General features: G+C 58.3%; 1 protein-coding gene across 19 annotated transcripts in view; it reads left to right on the top strand.

Moving 5' to 3' along the window:
• The first annotated feature begins 751 nt into the window (after positions 1 to 751).
• Positions 752 to 27,807, top strand: part of DGKZ (diacylglycerol kinase zeta) — a 41,131-nt gene continuing 14,075 nt past the window's right edge. For 3 of the 19 annotated variants that reach the window (XM_044749776.2, XM_044749779.2, XM_044749778.2), the window contains exon 1: positions 23,988 to 24,126. Coding sequence is in view for 11 of the 19 variants with exons in the window: in XM_044749782.2 (XP_044605717.1) it covers positions 1,053 to 1,264 (212 nt within the window). In the remaining 8 variants the exon portion in view is untranslated. Of the gene's footprint in view, positions 1,265 to 9,893; positions 10,221 to 12,106; positions 12,407 to 23,975; positions 24,127 to 26,858; positions 27,052 to 27,807 lie in introns of those variants that run through there. The other 16 variants (XM_044749784.2, XM_070487591.1, XM_044749783.2 and 13 more) reach the window with 12 other exon arrangements.

Consider the following 27,807-nt stretch of genomic DNA (forward strand, 5'->3'; position numbering starts at 1 on the left):
AAGGAGCCCTCTAGTCGTTCCTTTCCCAGTGGGCTTCCCCCTCTCCCATCAGCCTCTCCTAACCCAGGAGGCTCATTCAACCTTCTGGGAGACCCTGGCCCGGGAGCCTCGGGAGGGCAGGTCAGAGGAGGCAGCCGCGCCTTGGGGCTGGCGACCGAGGGCTCCAGTTGGGGAAGCTCCCTCACCCCCAGCGGGGTCCCTCTCCGGGCAAGTCCAGAATATCTCTAGGCCTAGAGACGGTGTTACCGGCGATCAGATCCATCCCCAAATTCAAGGCGTCCCAGAGTGTGTTCCTGTGCCCCTTCCCCAAATCTAACCGGGTCTCTAAATTCCAGTGGCGCCGACGGGGTTAAAGCCAGCTCATGTCAACGCCCCCACCCCCCCCCCCCCCAACCTGCCCGGCGGCGCGGCGAATGCCAAGCCGGAAAGCGCGGGACGAGGGGTGGGGCGGGGGGGAGCGCATCGCCGCCGCTGAGTGACAGGCGGGGCTGTGATTGGCAGCTGCCGAGCCGCGGGGTCCGGGGGAGGGGGCGCAGGGGTGGGCTCCTCGGGCGCCCCACGCCCCCAGCCTTGCGCCCCGGGGTAGGGCTCGTGCCGGCCTCCGCTGGGCCGGGCTCGCTCCTTCCGTGCCCGAGCCGGGCAGGCGGGGCGGGGCGGCGCCTCCCCCCGGACCCCGCGGGCTGGCGGTGTCTCTAAGGTGACACTCGGGCGCGCAGCAGCGGCGAGCGAGCTCCGGCTCCCGCTCCGCTCGGGCTCCGGCTGCAGCCGTCCGGGGGGCACCCCGGCGCGCACGACGCGGCACCCCGACCCCCACCGAGGACCCCCGCCAAGGACCCCCCGGGGCTCGGGAGGCTCTCAGCCGGCCCCTCCAGGCGCAGCGCCCCGCATCCCGCTGCTCCCGTCGGCGCAGCCCCGGCGTCGGGAGGGACGCGCGGGACCCAGCACTTGCCTCGGTCCCCGCCGCGCGTCCCGGGGCCCAGGAGGAAGGGAGACCCAACTTTAGCAGGGAACCCCGACAGGCCGCGGAGGCCGCGCGAACCGGCTGCCGCAGAATGGCCGAGGGGCCGGGCGGTGGAGGGCCCCGCGGGGACGGGGCTGGCGGCGGCCGGGCGGCCGAGGAGGAGGTGGTGCGGCGGCGCTGCCGGCGCGGGGAGGAACCCGCGGTCCCGCCGCCGTGGCCCGAGGGCCCCCGGGGCATGGCCGCTGGGCCCCCGGTGGAGGAACGCTTCCGCCAGATGCACCTCCGAAAGCAGGTGTCCTACAGGTAAGGAGAACGGGGGCGTGGGCGGGGGGGGCGCAGCGCTTGGGACCACCCCCATTTTCAGTTGACATTCATGGAGCGCCCGCAGCTGGCCCCGCGCCGCTCTAGGCCCTGGGGATTCAGAAATGACTTCCAGGGGGGTCTCTGTCCTCCGTGTGCAGGGGGAAGGGAGAGCTTCTGGGACCTCTTGTCTATATGAACCGTGAAAGCCCGATTCATTCAACACGGAATTACTGATGCCAACTGCGTGCCAAGCACCGCACTGGGCGCTGAGGGGAGAAATAACCAAGACGTGATCCTTACAAACCCCTCTGCCCTAGGGAGAGCCGGGAGACACCCCCTGGCCCTTCTGCTGGGGAAAGAGGGACCCCTTAGTCATTCACTAGGCCCTACCTGAGCTCTCCTGTGTGCTGACCCTGTGCTAGGCACTGGCTTGTGGAAGTGACTGAGATGCTCCCTGCCACCAGGGCTGAGCCCCTGATGCCTAGAGATGGGGAAGGGAATCCGCTCCTGGACCCCTTTGCACCAGCAGGCCCTCACTGGCACCCCCAGTGGCAGGCTGAACCTGGCGCCTCTAGCCGATTCTTCTTAATTAAACCATCTCCGCCTGTGAAAGATCCCCAGCCTCCGCGGTCCAGCCGCCTCTACTCAGGGATCCCCTGGAGGAGACAGCTGGAGTGGGCCCCAGGGACTACTTCTGTGACCTGGGATGGAGACAGTGAGGTGCCCCTCAGCAAGGGTGGCTAAGCTACACGGGGGGGTGGGGGGGGGCATGGGAGGGGCAGCCCGCACCTCCCTCTTCCCCTCCCAGACCACAGCCTCGACTTGGACAGGCTGCCCCCGCTAAAGCCCCTGGCCCAGCGTGACCTCCTTTGCAGGGTCCAGCAGGGACATGGAGGCATCTGCAGTCCTTGAAGCCCTCAGCCTAGTTAGAGGGGACAAGGTCCCCATCTGGTTACAACCTCGGGGCTTTGGGGTGTGTCTGAGGCTGGCCTGCTTCTCTCTGGGGCTTCTGGGAAGGGGTTTCATAAAACCAGCCCAGCCCCGGGAGCTCGAAGGGCTCCGGTATTTTTAGTGGCCATGAGGCCTCCATCCCTCGGGGAGGTTGAGAGAGAAGGAGTGAGGCTTCTCCGCCATCATGGAGGGAGATGCTCAGAGTAAGTGGGCAGTCGGTTAGGTTCCCGTGGGTTCCACCTTCACTTCTGGGGAAGGAATCAGAGGTACACCGGGCTCCATTACCAAGTCCTTCCAGAATGCCATGCTGAGAGGAGGGCCTCTTCTGTCCCATGCCTTCTGGTTGCAGATAAAGGAGCCCCTGAAAGTCCCTTAAGGGAGGAGAGTGCAGAAGAATGGATGGGGGATGGGTATAGACTGTAGAAACCTGAAAGAAATGTTAGTCTGGGAGTCAGGAGACCTGGCTTGTATTCTGTTTTCTGCCAGTGACTTGCTTTGTGTCCTTGAGCTAGACAATATCCCTCTCTGGGCCTCAGTTCTTCCCCTATAACATAAGGGGGTGACTCTAGGATTTTCCTTGGCTGTGAGTCAGGGACAAACAGCATCTGGGCCTGGAAAGGAGACCAGAATGGGGTAGAGGCTTAGAGGATAGGGAGCAGAGAATAATTAAAGAGCTGAGATGGAAGATGCTGCACGCGCACACACACAGAGGCAGCTGCAAGGGCTGGGATTCCCCTTGGGTGGTTCCTGACTGGAGGCCTCTCTACATCCCAAACTTGAGGTCTCTAGTCACTAAGGATGCAAGGTAACTGAGCCATGGCTCCTCTCTGGCTGTGAAGGGATCAGGAGACCACTGGGTCACCTGTGTGAGGGCTGCAGGAGACAGCCCCAGGGTGGGCTCCAGCTGTCAGCCTTGGACGGGTCAGGCAAGGCACCTCTTTGTACCCCAGGGTCAGGCCAGGAGCCCAGTCTTAGGACCAGACTGGACAGAGCATCAAGGCAGGAAGAGCCCCCTGGGTAAGGGGCAGAGGAAGCCCTGGGAACGAGACAGCAGCCCTAGGCTGCCCAGGGGACCCCAGTGGAACGAGCTGTGCTTTCCAGCTAAGCCCTCCCACGTGGCTGCAGAGCTGAGTGGCCTGGTGACCAGTGCCACCCTTCCTTGTACAGGCCATGGGGGCTGGCAGGAGCTCAGGCCCACGGGGGCCCTTTTCACGTCCCTCTGCCTGCCACCGTTCCCTGCAGCTCTGGCTGAAGCTCAACCTCCCACCCCTGCTGTGAGGAGTTGCTAAGAAAAGCAGTTGAAAGCCCTTCACACAGAGAAAAGGCTTTTTAGATAGGAATGCGGGGGCAAAAAATCTGAGGGCGAGGGGTGGAAGCGGAAGCTGGATTGAGGCCTGGCTGCCTCTGACGTCAGCGAGGACGGGGGCTTTCAGCAGGACAGTAGAAGCTTTTAGGGGCGTGGGGGTTTCTGAGAAACAGGTTCCCTTCATCCCACAGCCCCGGCGTGGGCTGGAAGCAGCCGTGGCAGCTGGTTTAGGTGATGGAGAGATGGCAGGTCTGTGCCAGGAGAAACTCGATGTGGAGGGAGTGGGGGATGCAGGAAAATAGGCAAGAGAAAGACTTGAGAGAGGTGGTTTCTTGTTTGGTTTTAATGGGATCTGGTTTCCAATAAGTCCAGAAAGGGCAGAGAGGTGATGCTCTTATGTCTTGCGTCTGCATCTGGGCATTAAGAAAGTTACCTCCCATACACTTAAGGAAGTCCTAAATGCTCAGGGTTGGGCTCAAGAAACGACTGGAAGGTGGCCTCCAGCCTGGGAAAAGCCAGAGGGGAGCAAGGGGCATTGGGTTTGGTCTGAAAGGACCCGTCAGAAGATGCAGAACTTGGGCCTCTGAAGCTAAGCCCAGTGGTTCCCAAACTACATCACCTGGGGATCTCTTTTCAAATCATTTCTAAAGCCCTAGTCCTGGAGATCCTGATACACATAGTCTGGGGTTGGGCTTGGGCATCTCAAATTTAAAAGCCTCCGCCACCTAATTTTGATAGCCAGGTAGGTTTGGAAACCACTGGTTTCATCTGTGAAGAAGCTGAAGGAGAGAGAGAAAGGGAAAACGGGAGCCGAATCACTGGGATGTGGCTGGCAGGGGCCTTCCCCGTGCTGCATGCTGTTGTGGCCCCAGAAGGGCCTTGAAGGAAGACCAGCACCTCTGTCTGGAGTTCTGCCCCTGGGCCAGGCACTGTACGACGTGAAAGTATGGGACATGGTCCCTTCCCTTGACAAAAGTGTGATCCAGTACGGGGCCAGACAGTAAATATTTTAGGCTCTGGGATCACATGGTCTCTGTCACCCTGCTCTGCCATTGTCGTGCAAAAGCAACCGTAGATTATATGTAAACGAATGAGCATGGCTGGGTTCCAGTAAAGCTTTATTTATAGACCCTGAACTTTAAATTTCATATCATTTCCACTTTCACAAATATTATTCTTTCACTTTTTTCTAACCATTGAAAATTGTAAAAACCATTCTTAGCTCACAGCCATACAAAAACAGGCAGCAAGCCAGATACGGCCCGTGGGCCATAGTCTGCCAGCCCCTGATCCCATAGATGGGACAGGACAAACACATGGGAAAACCAGCTGATGGTGGGCATTGGGCAGAGTGGCACATGCGTTCTGCCACGAGAGGCAGTGCAACGCACACGCATGCAGACTTGGGGTCAGAAAACCTGGGTTCAAATTCCAGCCCTGCCCCTTCCTCGCTGGGTAAGTCGCTTTCACCTCTGACCCTGTTTCCTCATGGAAACCTGGGATCAGTAATACCTGCACAAGAGGGTGGCTGGGAAGATGAAAGAAGATAAGAGACGTGAAGTTCCTGACTCATAGCAGAGGCGAGACAGATCTTTGGCCCTCTGCGGCTGGACCGCCTTGTGGGTTGGGGGGGTCCAGGAAGGCCTCTGAAGGAGGCAGACCCTGAGTGATGGATGGGTGATGAGACCTGAGGGTGGCAGAGTTAAAACAGAGACTCAAGAGCAAAGGGCTGAGCAAGCATGCATGTCCCAGCCTGCGGCCCTCTCCATACCCGCTCCACTGCCACAGAGGGGCTCGGGGGAAGCGACTGGGGGTGCCAATTGGCAGGGGAGGGTCCCCCAGCAACGGGCACGGGGCTGTGGGTACACAGCTCCTCGAGGGAGGGGCACCTGATCCCACTCTCCCTGCTGCTATTTACCAGAAGCTAAAAATAACCCAGGAGTGACAGGGAGATGGGGCCGATTTGTAATTTAAATAGCAACAGGATAAAGCAACATGCTGCAAGAGATCACATTCTGTCCTGAATTAAAAATGCAAAAACCGGGGGCAGAGAGCGGAGCTGCAGCGGGAGGAGGGGGCCTGTTGCCAGAGGAAGCCGGAAGCTGGGGGTCTCTCCATTTTCCTTCCCTTGGGAAGGGCGGGGCCCGGGCCAACTCCCAGAACGCCTTCCTCCCTCCAGGGACCTGAGGTTCTTGCTGACGAGAGAGTCGAAGGCCAAGGAGGGCAGAGCCGGAGGTGGAGCCAGGCTCATCATGAAGGCAGCAGCCACCAGGACTAAGATCCAAGAAAGAGGGTTTTCTCCGACCCTGTTTTGACAGAGGGTGCTTGGGGCATGCCCCCCAGCAGCTGATGCGCCCCCAACCCCTCGCACCAGTGGGCACAAGCTATTCGGGCATTTCAGAGGGGAGCTGGGAGGACCAATTCCAGCAGAAGCATTTAAACAGCTTCTCTGGTGTGTGAGCTGCTGAAAAACCCCAGGTCTCATTTTTGCTTCAATTGGTGCAATTTCAGAGCCGAGCATTAAGAGAAAGTCCTCAAGGGTCCAGGTCCTGAGGACAAGGGCAGCACAGGCTGGGGAAACCTCTGTTCAAGGATACACAGAGCGAGTCGGAGAGGCCTTGGGATTCAATCTGGCTTCTGCTGGGCTCTGCTGTGCTTGACCAGTGCTCTCGGCCTGCGATGTCTGGGGAAGGAAGACTAAGTGGGGAGCGCAGAGTAGGTGGGGGTTTGAGGACCACTGGGCAGCATCTTACTGGTAAGAAGTTGAGCCTCAGAGAAGCTAAGCAATTTGCTGAGGTCCCACAGCCAGGAACTGGTAGACCAGGATCCGGATTCAGATCGGTTTCACTCCAAAAACTCCTTTTACTCTGTCAGGCTTCCAAGAGCCTGGACTTCCATCCTTAGGATCTTTTCTTTTGGCTCTATACCAAGTGCACATATCCCAAGGAGTGGGGGATAAAAGATGCTTCTGCCATCTGGGTTTATGAGCCAACAGATGGGGGGAGCGGGGGAGACTTGCGGGGCTGGAGTCCCCCTGATCCTGCCCTGGGGGCTTGATGCTACAGTCCAGGCTGGGGGCAGAAGAGAGTTCTTTAGGGCAGATCCAGCTGACCCAGATGGAGAGGAGAGCCACCCAGGCTCCCCCCTCCCCTCCAGCCGGGGGCCTCGGAGGTACCAAAGGACAGTTTCCAAGAGAGATGGTGTTTTGAGGGACCACCTGTGTCTGCTGGGCTTCCACAGCTCTCTGGCCCCAGTGGGAGAGAGTCCCCAGCCCCTCCTCCAGATTTCCTCCTGCTCAGGACTTTAATGAGGCTTCCCAGAAGGAGCCTAATCGAATTTCCATCTGTCACTAGCCAGCGGCACTTACAGTCCAACGCAGGTGCATCTTGCTCCTCTGTGGGGCAGGGGCCAGCGATCGGCAGGTACTCTTGGACTCTGGGTTGTTCCCAAGGGCTTCAGCAGCTACCTGGATCACAGGCCTAGCTGCTAGGGAGGGACTTAGCCTCAAAAATCCCCCATGTCTCACCAGAGCCACTCACGGCAAGAGGAAGCCAGTCCCCCTGCCCCTGTTCAACTTGTTGGACACCGTACTCAATTTCCATAGGAAGTTACTGAGCACATACTGTGCACCCAGCACCTAGCCAGCAGCAACAGAGGCTTCAAGAATCTTGTAAGGAGACAAGACTAATGTGCCCAAAAGGCCACATGATCTAGGAATATTCTTGGGAACAAAAATGCATGCGAGAGATAAATCAGTGGGATGGGAATGCTGGCTCTGGAGCAGGCTGTGACACTTAGTAGGTACTTACAAAATATTTGTCATACGAATGAATGAATGAGTGAAAACCTGGAGATCAGGGGAGGAGATCCAAATGAAACCGGCAAAGCTAGACAAGATCTTAGAAATCATCGGGTCCAACCCAAAGATGTTAAGTGACTTGCCCAGGGTCACCCAGCACAGGCTGGAGTTTGAACAAATGGACTCAGTGGCTGGGGCTCTTTCCACTTCCCCACTTTTGTTTCTTGGGCTGGGGTCTGAAGGATGGAGATTTTGACTGGCCAATCATTAAGGGCAGACAGGGTAAGGAGAGCAGCATATGCAGAATGGAATGGCAGGGGTGAGGGCGGCATGTTGAAGAGAGTGCAAAAAAGGAGGGAAGAAATTGTCCAACAGTTGCTTCGAGGCAGGCACCAGCATGGTGTGGGCTGAGAGGAAAGCTCAGCAGGGAAAGCCTGGACGAAGAGGCGAAAAAGAAAGGAACCGGAGCAGAAGGAGCTTTGAAGGTCAGGCCAAGGAGGCTGTCCTGGCTGGTTATGAGAGCAGAGGCTGTCCAGATCGCAGGTGGAGTGCTTGGTGCCCTGGTACATTTCTTCTCCCCAGCTCCCACTTGCTCATCCAGGCCACGGAAAGTAGAACGCCTCACTCTCTGGGGCCTCCACAAAGCCCAGAATAATTTTCTTACCCAGATTCCTCTTCCTGTGTGGATCTGGCTGGATTCTGAGGGGTCCCCAGCTCCCCAATTGCCAGCACATGTTGTCCTAGGAACTGCCAAGGGCGTCCTCCCCAGCCTTGTGCACCTGTGCCTTCCAGTCCTACCCTCCCCCACCCCACCTGGAAAGTGATGACAGCTTCAGAGAGTACAAGGCCAAGGGGACCCCCGTGCCCCAGCTGGGACTGCTCTGCCTCCCAGAGCCTCCAGCTGGCCCAGCTTCCCCTCCAGGAGCCACATTTCCTGCTCTCTGCTGTTCCAGGGCTGTGAGAAGCCTCAGCTGGAAAACAAGCCCAGCCCCATTTCCTCTGTTTAACTGCTCAAGCTACTTGCAGAATCCCTGGGAGAGGGCAGGGCCCTGCAACAGCCTCATTCTAGAATGGCCCTTGGCCTGGCTGGCAGAGTCCCTGATGGGCCACAGCATGAGGGATTCAGAGATGAGGGGCTGGAGGGAAAGCCCCTGCTATGCCACTAAGCCTGGAGGGGCAACAGGATGTCTTATTTAAAGGCACAGACTCTGGGGTCCGATTCTTATTTCCACTACTGACCAGCTGGGTGACCTTGGACAGATGAACTTAGCAGCTCTGTGCCTCAGTTTCCCCATCTATAAAAGGAGGAAAATAACGAGAGCTGCCTCATAGGGTCGTGACAAGGATTCCAAGGTTTGTGGCGTGGAGGTGTCCAAGAAATATTAGCTATTGTTTTATTATTACTGAGTGTTAATGACTCGTGACATAGCATGACTTATTAAGCAAATATTTCTTGAGAAATATTATGTCCCAGTCATGAGGGACACAAAGGTGATTACAGCATCAGAGGGAGCTCTCTGAGGATGGCATCGTGAGCACTCCCGTGTCTGCACGTTCTGTAGCGTAAATGTTTATTGAACTGAACTGAGCTGACACCATTTGTGTCCTCGAGAAATTTACAGCCTTCTGGGGTAACACACACATAGAGAGCTAAAGAATTAATTATAGAGCATTGTGAGTAAAGAGCGCTTGAGGAAGGTACACTTTCCATCCTGGAACCAACCTGAATAATAAAGAGTAAGCGTATGCCTTACAATTTATTTACCAAGTCCCCGTGATGGCCCCAAAGTCCAGCACAGTGTGGCCTTTTTTATTCTTCAGACACTTCAAGTGCATTCCTTGTTCAGTCTTTGCTCTTACTGTTCCTTCCACCTAGAATAGTGTTCTCCCAGACACATAGTTCGCTCTCTGGATTCATTCAGATCTGTTCTGAAATGTCACCTCCTCAGAGAGGCCTTCCCAGATCCCCCTACCTAAGTAGCACCCTCATCCTCCTCATTTTTCCCTATAGCGCATCTCATCTCCTGACATTATTTTACATATTGATTATTCATTTCCTAGATGTCTTCCCCACTAGAATCTAAGCTCCGTGGGCTTGGGGCCCTGTTTCCTTGCTCACTGCTATAGACTCTGATGCAGCGCCTGAAGCATTGAAGGCACTCACTAAATACTTAGGGGATGAATGATCCAGTTCCACAGCTGGTAGGTGGCAGAAACAGGACAGAGGCCCACATCTTCTAGCTCCAATTTGGTTACTCTTCCCACTCCATCACTATCCACGTGCCCGACCCTGTGTTAGATGATGCGATGCTGACAGAGGTGTTAAGGAAAGAGAACTATATGTGGGCTGAGCACCGCCCACCCATGTACCCGTCAGTTGTGATGAGGTGGCAGCCCTCAGCAGGACCCTGCGGGGAAGGTCGGAGAGGTTAAGTGGAGAGGAAGGCCAGACTGCGGCTGAGGCTCAGATTCCAGCCCGGGCAGGCCTGCTGGCTGCCCGGCAGCCTCTTACTCTTGGGGCTGTCTCCTGGCTGCTGGGCTGGGCTTGTCCTCACCTGCCTCTTGCCCTCTCGTGCAGCTCCTCTTCCCAGCCAGCCTCCTGCCCCAGCCAGCGGAAGGCGCCTGGGAGGCCTGTGGCCCTCCTCTGGGGCAGCCAGCTGGCCTCTCGCAGGGCCCCCCGGTCAGGAAGTGCCGAAAGAGGAAGAGAGTCGTCGGGCAGGATGAGCGCATTGGGGGCCGGCCACAGTACTGGGGGAGGCTGCGATGAGGCCACTGCTCTGGGCCCCGCGGAGGCGCTGGGGACAGAAGAAGGGGAGCGGCCGGGGGCACTGAGGCAGATGTGGCGCTACCGCTCCTGGGACGTGCCACAGATCCCAGCCGAGGCCCCCCAGACACAGTAGGTACTCGGGGCGGCCTGGGCATGGGCAGGGGGACCTCTGGCCCTCAATGAGTCTTTTTTCTGGGGTGAGGGGTCGTGGCATAAGTGGGGTTACCCACCTGTTGTCCAACGGCTCTGCGGAGGTTCAGACAAGGGCAAAGAGGTTCCTGGCAGGGAGACGGGAGCTCTGATGTTCGAATTGTTGGGGGGCCGTGTGGTGGAGGGCCAAGCTTGCAGGAGGCTCACAGTTGAGGGAGCTAAGAGCAGCGGGATCTGGGAAGAGGAGCCTGCACGGGAGAGCGGCGTTGGTTGCTGGAAGGCCTTTTGCAAACTGCCCTCAGAGCTGGGTGTCAGAACCATTGAGAAACTTCCCCAAAGGGACACATGCACCCCAGTAGGACAGTGTCGACGACTTGGGGACTTCACTGCCCTCCTCCTGGCCACCCTGGCATTGCTGCTGGCTGGAGGGCTGGTGCCCCACCTCCCCTGTCAGACCTTGCCAGGACCACGGGAAACCTGAAGGAAGCTGGGAGGAGGTTCTGAGCTTCTGGGTGCTATTTCTCAAAGCGGCAGGCTTGCCCAGAGGTCACAGCCCCCAGCACAGGCTACATGTGGTTGGCTACAGTTGGGAAACGGGCTGCCAGAACCCCAGGGGAAAGGGTGAGAGTAAAGATGACAGGATGTGGCTTCGCAGAGAGGAGCAATAGCAGAAGCAGCGGGCAGTTGGTGTGGGCACCAAGGTCGCAGGATTTGGGAGGGAGCAGACCATGCTCTCCGGCTTCCCGGCCCCACTTTGTGAGCCCTGCAGGGGCTATCAGGGGCTGCCCGAGCTGCTGGTTCCCCCGCACCTGTGCTGGCTGGGCCACTACAGGTGACTGCTCTGGTTCCAGTTGCTTTCGTCGTCTCTAGAGGGGGACAACCTCTGCTGCCCTTGGGGTGTGTTTGTGGGTACCCGCGAGGTATATTTCTGGGTGGGTGATGTGTGTGTGAGAGCGATGTGGCAATGTGTCACTGCCCTCTTGGGGGTATCTGTGCACAGGAGAAAGATGTGTATGTTCTACGTGGGTGTGTATGTTGGTGAATGAGAGTGTGGTCCTTATGTGGATGTATTTAGGAGTGTGTAAGCCATCTACGGGTTCCGTTGGATAGTGTATTGGGAAAATGCTGCATCTTAGGAGTGTGTGAAAGTCTTGGAAACAACTGTGAATAGCTGTGGAAAGACGAATCTGCATGAGAAACGTGTACCTTCTCTGTTGGTGTGCCCGAGGGTCGCTGAGTGACTTTCGTCCTGGTATGTCCCTCTGAGTGTGAGAGGCTGGAGTGGGAGGCGTGAGTTCGAGCAATGAGGGACGTACGTGTGTATGCGAGGCCTGTTTGTTCCGTGTGTATGGGGAGCTCTGTGTGACTTTCGTTCCCGTGGGTGGGATGTGGAAGAGCCTGGGGGTAAGGGTGGAGATTGAACGGCTGTGAGCCGGCACAGAGTGTGCGAGAAAGGTGTCTACTCCGCGTGGCTGTGGGAGGGGAGGTGGTGACAGCTGCCCTCGCGGGGGTTCACTTGTGAGCATGTAGGCTGTTGGGGGGGGGCGTGCTCGGAGGAGGAGAAGATTGGGGGTGTCGGCCCGAGATTCCGCGGGATGCAGGCGGACCAGCCGCGGGGACGGGTGGGGGCGGGGGCCTCGGTCGCCCCGCCCCTCTAGGCCCCGCCCCTCCGGCCGGCCGAGGCGGGGTGCTGCGCGGCCGGCGGCCGGCAGAGGGCGCCTCGGGCCGGCGCGGCCGCGCAGCCGAGGGGGCGTGCTCGGCGGCGGGCAGGCAGCGGCCCGGCCAGCTATGCGGGGTCCTGCGGCCGCGGCTGGCGGCACTTCCTGGAGCGGCGGCGGCCGCTTCCCGGGCACCTGGGCGTGGGGCGCGGGGGCGCGCGGCGCGGGGCGGGCGGAGCGAGCGCGCGCCATGGCCGCGCCGGGCGGCACGGAGCGGGCGTGCTGAGCCCGGCCGCCGGCCCGGCATGGGCGTCTCCCGCGGGCCCGCCGCCGGCCGGGGCTAGGGCCGGATGGAGCCGCGGGACGGCAGCCCCGAGGCCCGGAGCAGCGACTCCGAGTCGGCCTCCGCCTCGTCCAGCGGCTCCGAGCGCGACGCGGGTCCCGAACCGGACAAGGCGCCGCGGCGGCTCAGCAAGCGGCGCTTCCCGGGTCTGCGGCTCTTCGGGCACAGGTGAGCGGGGCGGCGGCGGGCACCGGCCGGCATCCTCGGCCCCCTCGAGACTGACAGCTGGCGGAGGTCTCCCCCGGGCCCCGGCCGGACGGGCTGTCTTGGCGTTGGCTCCGTGCGGGGGTCCCCCGGCGTCCAGGCACTGGCGCCGGCCGCTTAGCGCTCCTCCTCTGTGGCATCGAGGCAGGGTCAGCTTCCCGCAGCGAGACAGTCACCTTGCCCCCTGGCACCGGCAGGTAGGGCCCCCGCAGCTGGGCGCTCGCCACTTCTTGGCACTGATAGCACAGGGCTCCCTCTGAGCCTCCTAACCCCGGTGAGATGGGGGTCCCGCCGCCCCCCTGGGCTGCCGTGGTGCCCGGTCGCCTACTACCGCTGCATGGCATCTGCAGAACATGGCCCCGTTGCTCCTGTCACCACACATGCCTGTCCTGGGGCACTGGTCACTGATTTAGTCGCTCAGCGTTTTCAGCCTCTCCTTGGGATTGGGGGTGCCGGGCCACCTGTCCTCCATTGCTCTCAATTAGCAGGGAGACCCCCAAACTCTCCTACTTCTAGGCAGTAGGTGTCTCTTCCCCTCCCTGCTTCCAGTCCTTGCTGGGAAAGGAATGGGCTGGACTGCAGTCTGGAATCTGTGCTGGCTGTTCAAGCTCCATCTTGCCCCCTCCCCCAGCACACCAAATGTCCCCATCTTGTGCCTGTGACGGGGCTTTGACCAGGACTCTGGTGAGGAACTTGGGGGAGGGTGTGGAAAGACTGAGTACAGACAGCTCATGACAAGCGCACCGGTGTTGGCTGGGAGCCGCTTCCTGCCACGGTATAGCCCCGTGTAAGGTGAGGGAAGGTGGAGCCCCGTGAGGACCCCATCTGGCTCCCTGGGCTGTTTCCTGGCTGCCCCCTGCCCTTCCCCAGTGGCTGAGGAGCTTGTAGCCAATCAGCTAAGGACCCCAGAGCGAACTCAGACTGGACTCTGACCGCTTGGCGTCTGCCCAAGGCCACCCTCTCCCTTTTCTTCAGTTGCCCAGGCTTTGTGGCATTTGGTCCCCGTTTTGCCCTGTCCCTTCCCGGGGTAGACTTTACCCACGAGTGACATGGGCGATTGTCTCCCATTTTGTGCGTTGGTGTCCTTATAATGCTGACCTATGCCTTCTGCCTGCCTTCCCCCCAGCAGAGCCCTGCTCTTTGCACCTGCACTGTGTCGCCAAGCACACCCAGAGAGCTGGATGCTCACACTGCCAGATGGAGCTCCGTGGGCTCTTGTGAAGCCACGCAGGCTTCAATGTCACATACAACGGGGCCAAGAGCAAAGCTTCTGGTACCTCTGTTTTGTCACCCACAGCCCTGCAAGATGGAGCACTTTACACCCAGCTCTGCAGGATGTCGCCTCCAGTGTTCACAGGCTCCGGAGGGGGCGGGAGGGGCTCCACCAGCGGCTTCCTGTCCCTGCCCACAGGGTGCCAAGTGCTGGCTCTTCTGACCTGTGGCTGCGCCCCTTCTGCAGGGCACAGATTTGCACGTGTAGGCATGAACTTTAGGCAGTTCCAGGAGGAAGAGCAAGACGCAAGAAAGCCAACAAGTACCTTTACATAATTCTTTCAAGTAAGCAGGATTAGCGTTATTTCTCCTCTTTTATAGATGACAAAAACACAGGCTCAAAGAGATAAGTCTTTTGCCCAGAGTCACAGAGCAAGGAAGAGGCCGAGAGAGAATTCGAACTCTAGTCTGATTCCAAAACCCACCTCCCTTTCTGTCTGCCAGGTCCCCAAACAGAACATCACACAGATTCCTAGACCTTCCCCTTGGCCTGTCTGACTCATGGGTCTGGAGGTGGGGCCTGGGTGTTTTTTAAAGCTTCCCAGGTGTTTCTAGTACGCTCCCAAGTTTGAGAAGCGCAGTGTTGCGTCACTCTGGGGATGGGAAGTGATCTGATAGGATGCTGAATAGAAGAAAGTCCAATAGCACCTTGAAAGCATGTAAGGAGTGTCCCCGGTGCAGTGGCACTGGGCTGGGGCAGTGGGGCATTCAGAAATGAATGTATTTGGAAAATCCAGTAGACTCAGGGAGAAGGCATTGGAGGAGAAGACTTTCCCCAGAGGGGCCTGGGAGCTCAGAGAATCAGATGCCCACTGGGGCTGACCTTCCTCCCCTGGCTTTGATCGTAGGGAGCAGGCAGGGCATTCAGGATAGTGCACCCACCCTGGGCACTGTCCCTTTCATGCTGTTTATTTGGTCCTGCCACCTTTGCTGGTTGCCAGTCTCAGGGGAAGGACCCAGTGCCCCAGCTGAATCCACCTTTTCTGCTCCATCTTTTCTGCTCATTCTTTACCTGGCTCTTACTTCCCATTGGGTGTCCACCCTCTGCGTTTCCCCCAACCTGCTCCTCTCCCCTCCCATGCACCCTCGAACCTTGGGGCTGAGGGGCCTGATAAATGAACAGACAGCGGCTGGAAGGGCGGATCAAGGATAGTACGTAGATGGTGGTGCCTGCTGCAGCTCTGGAGAATTCTGCGTTTGGATCTTGGCTCCGTGGGAGAGTTCTGTAATCAGTTCGCACGCTGTCCTGTGGGCCAGGGACAGGTAGCGGTGGGACGTGGGCCATGTGTTTGCCATCCCTGGCCCAGTCAGGTGGAACAGTCTCTGAATGGCAGCCTCTTTGGCATCTTCCTTCAGGAGGCTTTTCCTTAAAGCCCACCTCAGCCCCCACAACTGGCTTGACCTCGTGGAATCTGGGGAGCAATTTGCTGTCTCCCCCATTTTAGCCCAGTAAGACACAAAGCCGAGTGCTGATTCTCCCCAGCTCCATCCCACCTCACCTGTCCTTGTGGGGAGCCCTCAACCCCTCCATCCCTGGAGGAGATAGGGGCCCTGCTGGAATCCCGGGGCATCTCGGTTTTCCTTCAGCCTTAGCATTCAGGTTCTATTGGCCTAAGGTGCCGGGTCAGAAGTGGGAGGGAAGTCGACGCTGCCTCCCCTTCCAGGGCCCACCTGGAGAGAGGCCTCGCTCATCCTCTGGCCTGGTCCCAGCAGCCTGACCCTGGGCAGGTCCCACAGCTTGTGGATTAGCTGGTTTTGCACCCTAGGGGCATCACTTCACACCTGCAGACATGGGGAGCCTCTGCCCATGGAGCCCCTGGGAGCCTCTGCCACCACTGCCCTTCATTAGTGCTCAAAGTCATTAGTTCCCAGAGGGCAAGAAGCTCACCTGCGGAACAAGTCTGAGACAATAGGCCCCATTTAGAGGTGATGCCACCTGGCCCCAGGTGAGCATGGTCCTGAAGTCCAGGCTGGCAGAGGGTGCCCGCCGGGCAGTCTGAGCCGAAGCAGCCCCGGTTTGGGTTGGTTTTGCAGTGACTGGGGAGGGGGTGTTGAGGGACGCCTCCCACTCCGAGGCGCCGGGATGTCTGGGAGCCCGAGGAGCCTCTTGGAGTGGTTTGTCTGCTCCCACTAAGACTGGGAGTGGCCCAGGTGGCCAGGGGAGGCGGGAGCAAGCCAGAGTCCCTGGATTCCCGTCAGTTTGGGAAGAAAAAGGGGCCTCAGTGGCTGAGCTGTGCGTCGGTTCACCTCCCAGGCCTGCTCCCCACGCTCGCGACGTCTGGGCCAGTGGGGAGCTGGCCAAGGTCCGGAGCTAGGGTAGGGCTCTCAGGGTCTTCCTGCAGGAGTCTCTGCCTTACAGGTCAGGGGAGGGGAGGAGCAGCTCTTGTCATGTTCTCTCCGTGCTGTACGCCAAAAGGTCAAATCTCAGGATGCGGAGCCACCCAGGACGCTCAGTTGGCAAAAGAGAGCATGAGAGTGGGTGTCCTCCCAGGCAAGGACAGAGGAAGGACTGAGTGGCCCTGGTCAGGGAAAGCTAGGCCCTGGGCAGCTGGAGGTGGGAGGGCTAGAGAAACAGGGCTGCCCTCCTCAGTGTCCTTGAGCCCTCTCCAGAATTTGCCAGTCACCCCCCAAGCAGAGGAGGTGAGTGCGACGTTGGTCCTGAGGCTTGGCCTGTGCTGGTCCCCGGGAGAAGCAGAGGTTAGGTCCCTAGACCCCGCCAAAGGCAAGAAAGAGAGTTTCAAGGTCTGGAAGATGACCGGGGCACTTGCCCTGCAGTATCGCTAGAGTGACACCAGGGGGCGACAGCTGCCCTTGTGGGGAGGGCTGTGGGAGGGGAGCTTCTCGTTCTGGCCAGTCCGCTTGGACCAGACCTGCAGGAGGTGGCCCCACAGATGCCTCCTCCTGGCGAGTTATCTGATCTCTTGCTGCCAGAGTGGGGCCAGTCCCAGTGTGGCAGAAGGCAGGCCCTGAGCTTCCATGTCATCTGGCCCAACCCAGCCCCTCCCTGAAGATCGAGGCCAGTGAGGTGGCCTTGACTGGGCCACAGTCTCACAGCCAGCTAGGGGTTGTCTGGGACCCCAGCTCCGGCCCCCTGACTCCAGGGTCATGTCAATTTGTGGCACATCACAGGACCCCAGAGCCCTCCCTGCTTTCCTGGCGTGGCCCCTTCCCACCTGCCCTCTGCTCCTCCCCCTCGCCACCCCCTCTGCCTCTCCTCCTGGAGGCCACACCCCCCAGCAGTTCTCTAAGTCAGCTTGGGGCCAGCGTGGGTGAGGAGGGGGCTGGCCACCCCTGCGTCCAGGCTCCACGCTCCCCTGGGCCCTGGGTGGTGAGCGGGTACACTTCTGCATGGTGCCAGGCACTCGTCTCTTGCCCCCCTGACTGCTGCTGTGTTTCAGGTCCCCCATAGGGTATCAGCCCCACGTGGCACCTGCAGCGTGGTTCCCCACCCACCAGGGTTCTCAGCTCAGGCCTGGCTGCCACTCCCGTCACAGGTGGCAGCCTTCGAGGGCAGTTCCAGGGGGGAAGTGCCAGCCAGAGCAAGTGTCCTTGAGGAGCTCTCGTTCCGCCATCTTCCCTTTTGCTCTTTCCTCGGCTGAGACACCAGAGACATGGTTAGGCGGTGGGGAGCAGGTCTGAGTGAGCCCACGGGCTCTGTGGCCCGGGGAGAGGAGGGCGAGGTGAGGACATGAGCACCCCCACCCTCCCCTACACTCCCCTGCGTCCAGGTGAGTGCCATGCCAGCTCATCTTCTTCTGGCGATTACCAGTTGCCAGAAGCTTGTAAAGGCACCAGTTTCGTGTGATCCTCACAACATCCTTGTAGTTGGTTTGCTTCCCATTTTACGATGAGAAGCCAGGGCAGAGAGGTCAGGGGCCCGGCCCAGCATCACACAGCTCACGCCTGAGCCCAGACCCAAGGCTCTTTTCCCAACGCCAGGCTGCCCTCCTGGTCAGCACTCTCTTCTCCTGTTATTTTCCCATCCCCAAACTGGCGGAGCCCGGGAGGGGGTTTGAGTGCTCCGTGAGACTGAGAGACTTTTGTCTTGTGTGGGATTGGAGTGAGACCCAGGAGGTGATCTGCTCCCGGACCTCAAGGGGGAACTGCCACAGGGATCCCAGCTTCAGGGGGAGCAAGGCTGGGCTGGGGGAGACCCTTGAGTAGGGGCACTGGGGTTGTTAGCAGGTTGTCACATGGCTCCCTGGCTGGGTCTGGATGGAGGGGCAAGTCTGTGACCTTTATCTCGCTTTCAAAGGGCAGGGAGCAGGAGACTCAATGGACGTGTTCAAAAGAGCCTGTGCTATCACCCTGGGGGCAGTGGGTGGCTTGTGGCCTAAGGAGAGGTGCTTGGCGCACCGGGCCTCATTTGTACCCAGCGCCTCGTGGTGAGAGCTCTGAAGAGAGAGGGAGGGCCCAGAGCGCCCCTCTGCTTTCAGAGACCTGCTCCCCCTTGCTCCTGGCCGAGCGCCAGCTCAGAGCTCCCATGGAGAGGCCTCTCCGCTGCCAGGGCTGAGCCCCATCACAGCACTTGCCAAAATAGCTGTCCTGGAGCCTGGGCCTGCGCCGCCCACGCCCCAGCATCTCGCGGGTTCACGGCTTGCCTGTCTCTCCACCCCCCTTCCCCAGCTTGCTGACATTTTCCTGAGGCGGGGGTGGTTGTGAAAGGGGGCAGGCTGGTTCCTGCTCCCCAGCCCACAGAGACACCCCACTGACACAACCTGCCCCCCTCTCCTTCCTCTGGAAGGCCTCCTTAGGGAGCAGACCCTCCTTCCAGCCCCACAGACGTGGGCTTCCTGCTGTGCGACAGTGTAAGGAGCACACTTGGGGTCCCGTGCCACTGCTGAAACCCAGCCACAGAAGACCCAGGGCATCCCCGGCGAGCTCTTCTCTCTCTGGGGGGTCTCTTTCAAAAACTGTTTTTAAATCTTTTAAAAAACATTAAATATTTTGCAATTAGAAAGGTACACAGAATAATGTCGTACCCGCCTCTTAGCTCGGTCAAATCTTACCCTTATGTCGTATATGCTTTAGATAGAGATGGAGGCCCCCGTCTCCCTCCCCGGAGGAAACCACAGTCCTGGCGGTGGCGGTTGTATGCCCATGCCTGTTTTAAAGTTTCTCCTACATAGCTGTGCATCCATAGCCACATATAGTACTCTTTTTGTGGTTTTGCACTTGATTTAAATGATATACCGTACGTATTCTGAATTTAGATTTTTCCCTCTATATCGTGTGGAGTTTAAGCGTCTTGAAATGTGAGCTCTGGTGAACCCATTTTAACTGCTTTATCCTATTCCTTTTTGTACCTGTATAGCAGCTTATGTGCCCCGGCTCCTGTTGATGGACATCTAGGCCGATGGCAGGGGTTTTGTCATAGAAACTGTCCTTCAGAGACTGTTCTCGTACTTGGTCCTGTGTGCGCTGCCCCAGTGCTTGGTTAGAGTGGGGTCTCTTCAGCCTAGACACCTGTTGCCCAATTGTGCTCCAAAGTCGTCGTCCTCATTTGTAGGCCTCAGGAGTTACTTTCTTTCTTCGAAGTGTTGGTAAACTGAGGAATTGCTTACTGTGAACAAACACTGTCTCTGTCAAGCTTGCAGCGGTCTGGTGAGGAGGACGAGGCGGGTGCTGTCCCCCTTATCAGATGAGGAAATGGAGGCTCAAGGTAAAGCCTGGCTCGAGGTCACATAGCGAATCTGAGGCAGAACCTTCTGTACCTTTGAGTCCAAATCCTTGGACAAGACCTTTGTCCCCTGCGATCTCTCAGAGAGATTTTGGGCACAGTTCCTGACCGAAAGGCAGGAAAACCCCCGTGTTGGGTGCACGGAAGCCTGCGGGGCAGGGTGGGGCCCCGGGGCTGACCGCGGATTCTGAGAATTTCTTCTAGGAAATGGAGGGGGGAGCAACGTGACCAGAAGGTTCAGAGGGGGAATTAAATTTTGAATGAGGGATGATGGGGGAATGGTGCTCGTGGCAGATGGGGAATGGGAGCCTGCCGCAGACACAAGAGAAGCCAAGGAGAGGGGCCGTCACCAGAGAAGAGGGATGGAGGGCCAACCGGGGGTTTGTGACACTCTCAGCAGGGGGTTGGGCGTCTCAGAGGGAGACATCAGCAATCCATCAGAGATGAGTTTCAGTCGTCTCTGAGATCAGAGAGCTCAGCCCAGACCAGCAGCGTACCCACCCAGTGCTGGAGGGAGGCCTCAGGAGCTGGGCAGCGCTGGGTCACTGGCCTGCCTGAAGCCCTTTGCTCTCAGCTTGATCCGTGAAGCTGAGCCTGGACCATTCACTTTTCCCTCCATTCGCTCTTCAAACCACATCCGGCACTTCTAGGCCCTGGGGATGCAATTACAAGCAATACACCGTCCCAGGGGCTCACAATCTGGTGGGGAATACAGACTTGTAAACCAGGGCTGTTGGCCCAGAATGACTGAAGGGGCCGGAGCGTGGGAGCAGCTAACCCCCCAGGAGCCTGGCCTCCGGAGAACTTTCCGGCAGAGCCAATGTCTGAACCAACTCTGAAAAGATGAGAGGGAAAAGATAAAGGAGAGTTCACTAGGCAGAAGAGGACAGTTGGATTCCAGGTGCCAGGTGCACAAGCACAGAGGGACCCATGGTGCTTTGACAGAAGCATCTAGAGGGAGGGAATGAGAGGTTAAGAGCTTGGGCCTGGAGCAGACTCCTGGGTTGGAATCCCAGCTCTGCCACTTATTAGCTGTGTGACTGCAGGCAAGTTATTTAATCTCTTTGTGCCTCAGTTTCCTCATCTGTAAAACGGGGATAATAATCCTATTAATTTTTATGAAATTAAGTGAGTTAATACTTGTAAAATGCTTAGAACAGTGTCTAGCCCAGAGTGAGTTATGTGTTTGTCAAATAAAATGTGAAAAGTATGAGAGGGGGCCGGCCCAGTGGCGTAGTGGTTAAATTTGAGCACTCCACTTCTGTGGCCCTGGGTCTGCAGGTTCGGATCCTGGCCGCAGACCTAGCACCGTTGGTCAGACCACGCTGTGGCAGCGTCCCACGTAAAAACAAAATGGAGGAAGATGGGCACAGATTTAGCTCAGTGACACGCTTCTTCGAGCAAAAAGCAGAAGATTTGCAACTGATGTTAGCTCGGTGCCACTCTTCCTCACAAAAAAAAGAAAAAATATGTATGGGAGTGAGCTGAGGGAGGAGGCTGGGAGGCCTGCTGCCTGTCAGGCCCAGGTCTTTGCATTGTGCTCTGGTGGCAGTGGGCTGGATGGCTTGGAGGGCAGGCCCTAAAGGAACGAGTCAGTTGTTCATTCCACACACATTTCTCTGGGGCTGACCAGGAGTCAGACCCTGAGACAGGCACCGGGGACATGAAGGAGAGACTGGGGCTGTTTCAGCAAGAGCTCAGAGCTAAGGTCCTGGCGCGGCCCCCAGCGTCTGAGGCAGCCCCTCCCCTCCCCTCCCCTCCCTGCCCACCACCCTCACCTTGTGACTTCACGTCGCCGAATCCTGCTGTCCAGGTTTTATAAAGGAAGCCAGGAGAGCATGGAGTGGGCAGGGCACCCGGCTCAGAAAGGGGCTCAGCTGTCGCTCTTGGGGCCTCTGGAGAGGAGAGAAGGTAGCTGCTAAAACCAAGGCTGTCGCCATCCACTTGTGCGCACAGAGAGAAGTGGCCTGGGCCGGCCTGGGCCTTGTGGTCAGCCCTTGGGTGCGGGACCCTTCTCTCCCCTTATGGCTCTGGCCCCTCCCCCACGGAATTCCCTGTTCCTTCCTCCTGAGCTGATCAGCAGGAAGCACTGGCCTCACTGCCAGGCACCGTGCTCGGCGTGCCCAGATGCGCTAGAACTGGCCCCTGGCCTCCAGGAGCTGGCGGTCTGGTGGGTGGGAGGAACGAGGCATATGGACTTGAGAGAATCAGGACTCCCAGGGGTCCAGTGGCAGAGGAGCCAAACGGGGGGTGGGGATAATCAGTGGGAGTGACGTGTTCTTGGCCAGGGCAGCTGCGAGAGTTGGGATTTTGATACCAGGTGGGGAAGGGGGCCAGGATTCCAGGCAGAAGCTACGCCACGTGCAGGGACACAGCAGCGAGCTTGGGCACAGCCAGACTGGGGGGCAGAGAACACGTTGGCTTGGTTAGAACCAAGGGTGAGTCAGGGCATCGGAGAGCCACACACCGAAGCCACCTTCACCAGGCTGGAGGATTCGGGCCTCCTTTTGAATCCGTGGTTCCCAAAGTATGGTCCTAGGAGTGCCCTAGAGCCTTTCCAGGCATTTCTGAGGCCAGAACTATTCTCATAACACTACTTTCGGAGCTGTCTTTTTCACTGTATTAATATTTGACTGATGGTGCAGAAGCAATCCTGGGTGAAACTGCTGGAACCTTCACACAGATCAGGGCGGTGGCCCCAATGTAAACCAGCAGCCATTGTGTTCTTCCCACTCACAGCAACAAAAAATGCAGTAAAAGGGTTAATTTCATAAAGCCGGGATCCTTGAGATACATCTTTTTAAATACTCTGTATGAAGAAATATGACATGTACGTAATATACTTTTACTGCAAGCTGAACTCTGCTGGTTCTCTTGAAAAGCACTCTTGTGACTGAATTGCAAGCTGTACTAGTCACTGTTTTTAAGGAACACCATTTTAATTTGAAAGAACACCTGACATGCAAAACTCTTCAGACTTAGGTATTAGGCAGACGTTTTCTCAAAAATGAATGAAGTGAGCTTGTCACTTCAAAAACAGCATCCGTATTTGTTGCTAATGATAAAATTCGAGCTTTTGAATGAAAATTAGAATTTTGGAATCCTCGGATGCACTCTCTAGAGCCTGAGAGCTTCCCAGGACTTAAAGACTTTTCTCATGAGACCCGGAATATGTTAGCAAGTGTGGTTTTTTGATATTGCACGAGGAAATGTGTCAACATTTGGAAGATCTGCACAATTCACTAGCCCAATATTTTCCAGTGACCAATGCTTGACGTTACGAAATTCAGAAAGCAAGATGGGCCAGTGAAAGGTTCAGTGACGGGGCTCCAGATTCCACACAGCCACTAACCTTTAAGAAACTGCCGCTTGTCGTATTTTAGTGTAGTTGCAAAGTGTCCATAATTGGCTGAAAAGGCTATTAAAATACTCCTTCCTTTTCTAAGTACACGTGAGTATGAGGCAGCGTTTTCTTCGTATACTTCAGCTGAAACAGCACATCACAACAGATTGCCTGCAGAGGCAGGTACGAGAATCCGGCTGTCTTCTATTAAGCCAGGCATTAAAGAGATTTGCAAAAATTTTAAAAATGTCACTCTTCCCACTAATTTTTTTTTTTAGAAAATAGTTTAGTTTTCCTAAAAGTCTGTTTTATTTCTTAACGTGTCATGGGTTTGTTGTTTTTAAAGGAATTAACACATACTTGAAACGTTTCTCCGTTTAAATTCTAATACAGTAAATATTAATAGCTCTAACCCCCATAATCAAAGCCTTTTTGGGATCTTCACTTCAAGTTTTAAGTGTGAAAGAGTCCTGGGACCAGGAAGTTTGACAGCTGCCACCCTAGCCCCTCGGGAGCCAGGCGGGCATCCTGGGCAGGATGTGGGTGTGCAAGGGGCTGGCCTCCCCTGGACACGAGCCAGGGCAGCTGGGACCCGCCCCGTTGGCAGGGCTTCGAGACCCAGGATCTGGAGTCCCAGCTCAGCCACTTGTGAGCCGTGGGCGGTCACAGGCCTCCACGGCCTCAGGTGCCCCTTCGTTTACCATAATGCCACCAGCGCAGGGGAATTGCAAGCCTCTTTTCTGATACCGCGTGTGAAAAAGTGCTTTATAAGTTGTGAGACACTTGACAGATATTTATTTTTGTGGTTATTAGGTCTGGAGCCAGTGCTTAGCTGTCTCGGATGCTTTTCTCAGACCCCAGAAGACCTGTCCCGTGGGTGGGAGACGGCGTTAGGTGGCCAGCTCCCCTTCCGGCCTGACCCCCAATCTCCCCCCCACACACCCCCACCCCCGCCTCCTGGAGCTGAGGCAGGGGCTGCACTGAAACAGGTGCCAGAGGGAGGGGAGGCTACTGGGCTGCCCGTCACTCAGCCTGGCTCTGGGAACTTTGGGGAGAGAAGCCAGGAGGCAAAACTCGTGCACGCTTCTGTGCCCGCCCACCTACCCTCCGCCTGCCTGCTGCAGGGCCCGGAGCCACCGCTGGGAGAGGAAGTGCAGTCGGTTACCAATCGGGTTATTTTCATAACGGCTGTCTCAGCTGGGGGGAGGCGGGTGGCGAGGGGGAGGGGGCAGATGAGCAGCCACAGCCGCTCGCTCTCCAAACTAGGACTTGCAAGCCCGAGGCCGGCAGCCTGGAGCTGGAGCCAGAGCCGGGGCTCGCCTGCCCACGGGGACCCAGGCCCCCACCTGCTCGCCCACCTCCTGCCTGCCACCCTGCCTTCCAGATCAGGTCACAGGGGGCACCCGCAATCCTTCCTTGCCTTCTGCTTCCTCCCTGCTCTCTGTGTCTGGGGGGGGTCTGGGGAGGGGTGGATCAGGGTGGGCCCAGGCACCATCATCCCAAGATGAGGTTCCTAAAGCTGATGGAAAGGTTCAGGGGAAGGGAATGTCGGGCTTTGGCCCCTGAGCCAGGGAGCCAACACTACTGGCCTGTCACCTCTCTCACCGTGCAGCCCTGGTCCCCCTACTCCCCGCTGTGCATTTCTGTTTGTTTTGTTTTGTTTGTGGCAGGATCCCCTTGGTGAGTAGAGACCTTGGGGAAGGTGGGATCCTGCCTCGCCAGTCCCTGTCACCTTCCCTCCGACCTGGGGGCTGTGGGAGCAGAGCAGCCGGAGGTGGCTTCTGCCTGGCAGTCTGCTGGGGGGCAGCTCCCTGCCCTTGCTCTGGGGCTGCTGGAAGAGGGGCCACCGTGCACCATTCCCAGCCTGCACCCAGGGGAAAGGCATGTATGGGCCCTGCCCACAGCACGGAATGGGTGCTCTGGCTGAATCCCACAGGGTGTCCTGGGCGAGCACCTAAGGAGGCAGAGGAGTCCCTGGGGGTCAGGCCTGGTATCGGGGCAGAGGGCATTCCTCACAGCTGAGCAGACACCCAGGTGGCTCCGGCTGCCAGGCTCTCTTCCTCATGTGGTGGGTGGTGGCCACCCTGGGTACTCCTGCTTCCCTTTCTGGGTTCCCACCCCCACCGCAGGCAGAGACAAACGCAGGAGGCGGCACGATCCCCATGCCCTGGTGTCTGCCGTGAGCAGAGGCCACGCCAGGCCCCCACGCTCTGCCAGGTGTCGTATTGTTAGGTACTTTATATTGCCATCTCATCAGAGCGGCCTATGCCAGCCTTCTGAGCTAGTGGTACCATTCCCATTCTGCAGATGAGGACATTGAAAGGTCAGTTGATCAGCCCAGGAGAGCACTGGCAGCTGCAGGGTTCCAAAGCCTTTGCACTTTTCCACTTGCAGCAGCCCCAGCGGGTGAGATGTGCTGGGCTAGATGGCCGGGTCCTTCCAGTCGGGCACTTGGGCCCGCTCGCCCACACTGGCGGCTGCCTGAGCTCGGCTGTCCTTCAAGGGCGCGTGGCCAGACACCACCATGCGTGCCTCTCCTGCACATCCTTTGTCCTTCCCAGCCCCCAACAGCCAGCTGGAGGTTGATGGGGCCCCTGAGTCCTTTCCTATACTGTCCCCTTTGGACGTGACAGGCTTCCCCCAGGCCTCCCACCCGGAGGCTGAGGGGTAGCCATTTTGCTCTGCTGTTGGTGTCAGAAGCCTGTGGGGCCTCCTCCAGTGACCTTTACACATACTCTGTGGTGTGCTGAAGGTGACAGCGTGAGGTGAGAAGAAGCTGCTGCTCAGAGCTGGGCTGTGGGAAAAGGCTCCCGGCCCAAGCAGGGGACAGGCTGGGACAGGCCGGAAGCCAGCCCGGGCTTCCGACCAGACCCAGGAGAAGCCTCGGCAGAGATAGGAAGTCAGGAGTCAGGCTCTTGCTGACCAGAGGACAGAGGTTGCTATGGAGACCAGAGGAACAGGAAGCATGGGGCCAGGGGAAGGGGCGTGGGAGCACAGAGGCGTGGGTGCCTGGCAGGAGAGCTTGTCATAAAGGTCAGATCAGCCAGTCTGACAGCCTCCTCGAACAAATAAGGAAACTGAGGCCTGTGAGGGGACAGCTTTGCACATGGTCACACAACCCTGGCCTGGCCTGCCTTCCTCCCTGCTCGGACTGACCGCACCATCAGGCAGCCGAGGAGACTCCCGATGGATGTGGACCTGGCTGCCTGGTGGCGTGGGGCCAGAGCACTGTGGGAGCACCTGTAAGCGGCCCCCGTGTTGTGAGGCGGGAGGTGTCGGCCACCTCTTCCTCCTGGCCCTTCTTGTCAGTGTGGGTCTGGACCAGCAGACAGAGCCCAGCCGTCACCACCACCCGCTGAGCGCCTGCAGCAGCCCCCCACCTCCCACTGACTGTGGCGTTTTGTTTTCTGGGTGACACTAGCATCAGGCGGTGTGTCCGGGTGACTAATCTCCTCCAGGCTGGGCAGCTGTCACAGGGCAGCCTGACTAGACGGGCGGGGAAAGCAGACACCCTGGGGGAGTGCTGGTAGGTTGGTGCCCTGGCAGCAGGGGCCAGCTTGGCCTTCAGGCTCATCTTCTGGGTGCAGGGCAGACCTGGGTTCAGGTCCCCGTTCTGGCACTAACCGGCCATGTGGCCTTGAGCACGTTCCTGCCCCTCTTCAAGCCTCAGTTTCCTCGTCTCTCTGGTGGAGCCGTGCTTCCTGCCTGCCCTGCAGGGTTGTGGTAGGATCAGACATGATGATGAATGGAAGTGCTTAGCCCAGGGCCTGTCCCACAGGAGGTGGTCAGTCAATGTGACCGGGGGCTGGCCTGCTGGAGCAGCGGTGAAATGCACACATTCTGCTTTTGGCAGCCCAGGGTTCGCCAGTTTTGATCCTGGGTGCGGACATGGCACTGCTTGGTACGCCATGCTGTGGTAGGCGTCCCACATATAAAGTGGAGGAAGATGGGCATGGATGTTAGCTCAGGGCCAGTCTTCCTTGGAAAAAAGAGGAGGATTGGCAACAGTTAGCTCAGGGCTAATCTTCCTCAAAAAAAAAAAAAAAAAAATGTGACCCTTACTGTTCCTGTTAGGGTTCCCGTCTCTACCCCATCCCCAGCCTCGTGGCCCAGGAGGAAATACCCTACTCTTCTCTGTATCTTTCCAGATAGACTTGGGGTCCAACCTTGGCTCTACCCTGACTAGCTGTGGCCTTGGGGCAAGCTACCTCTTTGCGCCTCAGTTCCCCTGCAGGAACATGGCCTGATGCAGTGCTGTCCTTCAGGCTTGCTGTGCTTTATAAAGTGGCAGACGTATCTGAGGAGGCTTACACGGTGTGTGACACATGCGAACACTCGGTAATGTGAGCTGTGACGATGTCGATGTTAGGAGGAAGCCGAGGGCCCTCTGCCCACAGAGCTGCCTCCTGCCCGCCTCCCTGTCGCCTGCAGGGGATGAGGACTGTAACAGCCAGGGCACAGGAGCCGGGCAGTCCTGGACGCTGCCTCCCCAGGCCCGGCTGCCTCCACCGCTCGCTGATCATAGGAGCTCAGACCCCTGGGCCCCCGTCTGCCTCCCCCTCAGGGCCCCTGCACCCACCCAGGGCTGCGGCCAGACGCTGCCTGCCCGGACCCACCCAATCAAAGAGTGCGGTGGCTGGGTGGGTGGGTGGGCGGAGTAGGCGCAAGACATGCGGCCCTGCCTGAGTCCTCAAGCCCACCCTCTCCCACCATTTGTCCAGGGCTCCCACCCCCCGCCCCCGCCCCGCCTGACCACTGCCAGGCCCTCTGCAGGCAGAAGAGCTTCTGTCAGCCCCAGTCAATGTCTCATGGCCGTGATGGGCCCCCCTCTGGCTGCCAGGGCCCGGGAGAGCCCCTGATGGCAGGACACAGGCATCCCCAGACACTCTGGCGGCCTCGCCCCCCGAAGCGTATCTGGCTTCCTGCCCTTCCCCCACGGTTAGGGAGAGGCAAGGGTGCAGGTGACCCCAGCGGCCTGTGAAGAAGGGGTGCAGGGGTCGGTGAGCGGGTAAAGGAGGCGGGGCACGTGTTCAGAACAGGTCAAGGGAGGGCGGCTGGAGCGAGGATGGT

Source organism: Equus asinus, chromosome 17 (assembly GCF_041296235.1).
Source record: "Equus asinus isolate D_3611 breed Donkey chromosome 17, EquAss-T2T_v2, whole genome shotgun sequence".
NCBI classification, from domain to species: Eukaryota; Metazoa; Chordata; class Mammalia; order Perissodactyla; family Equidae; genus Equus; species Equus asinus.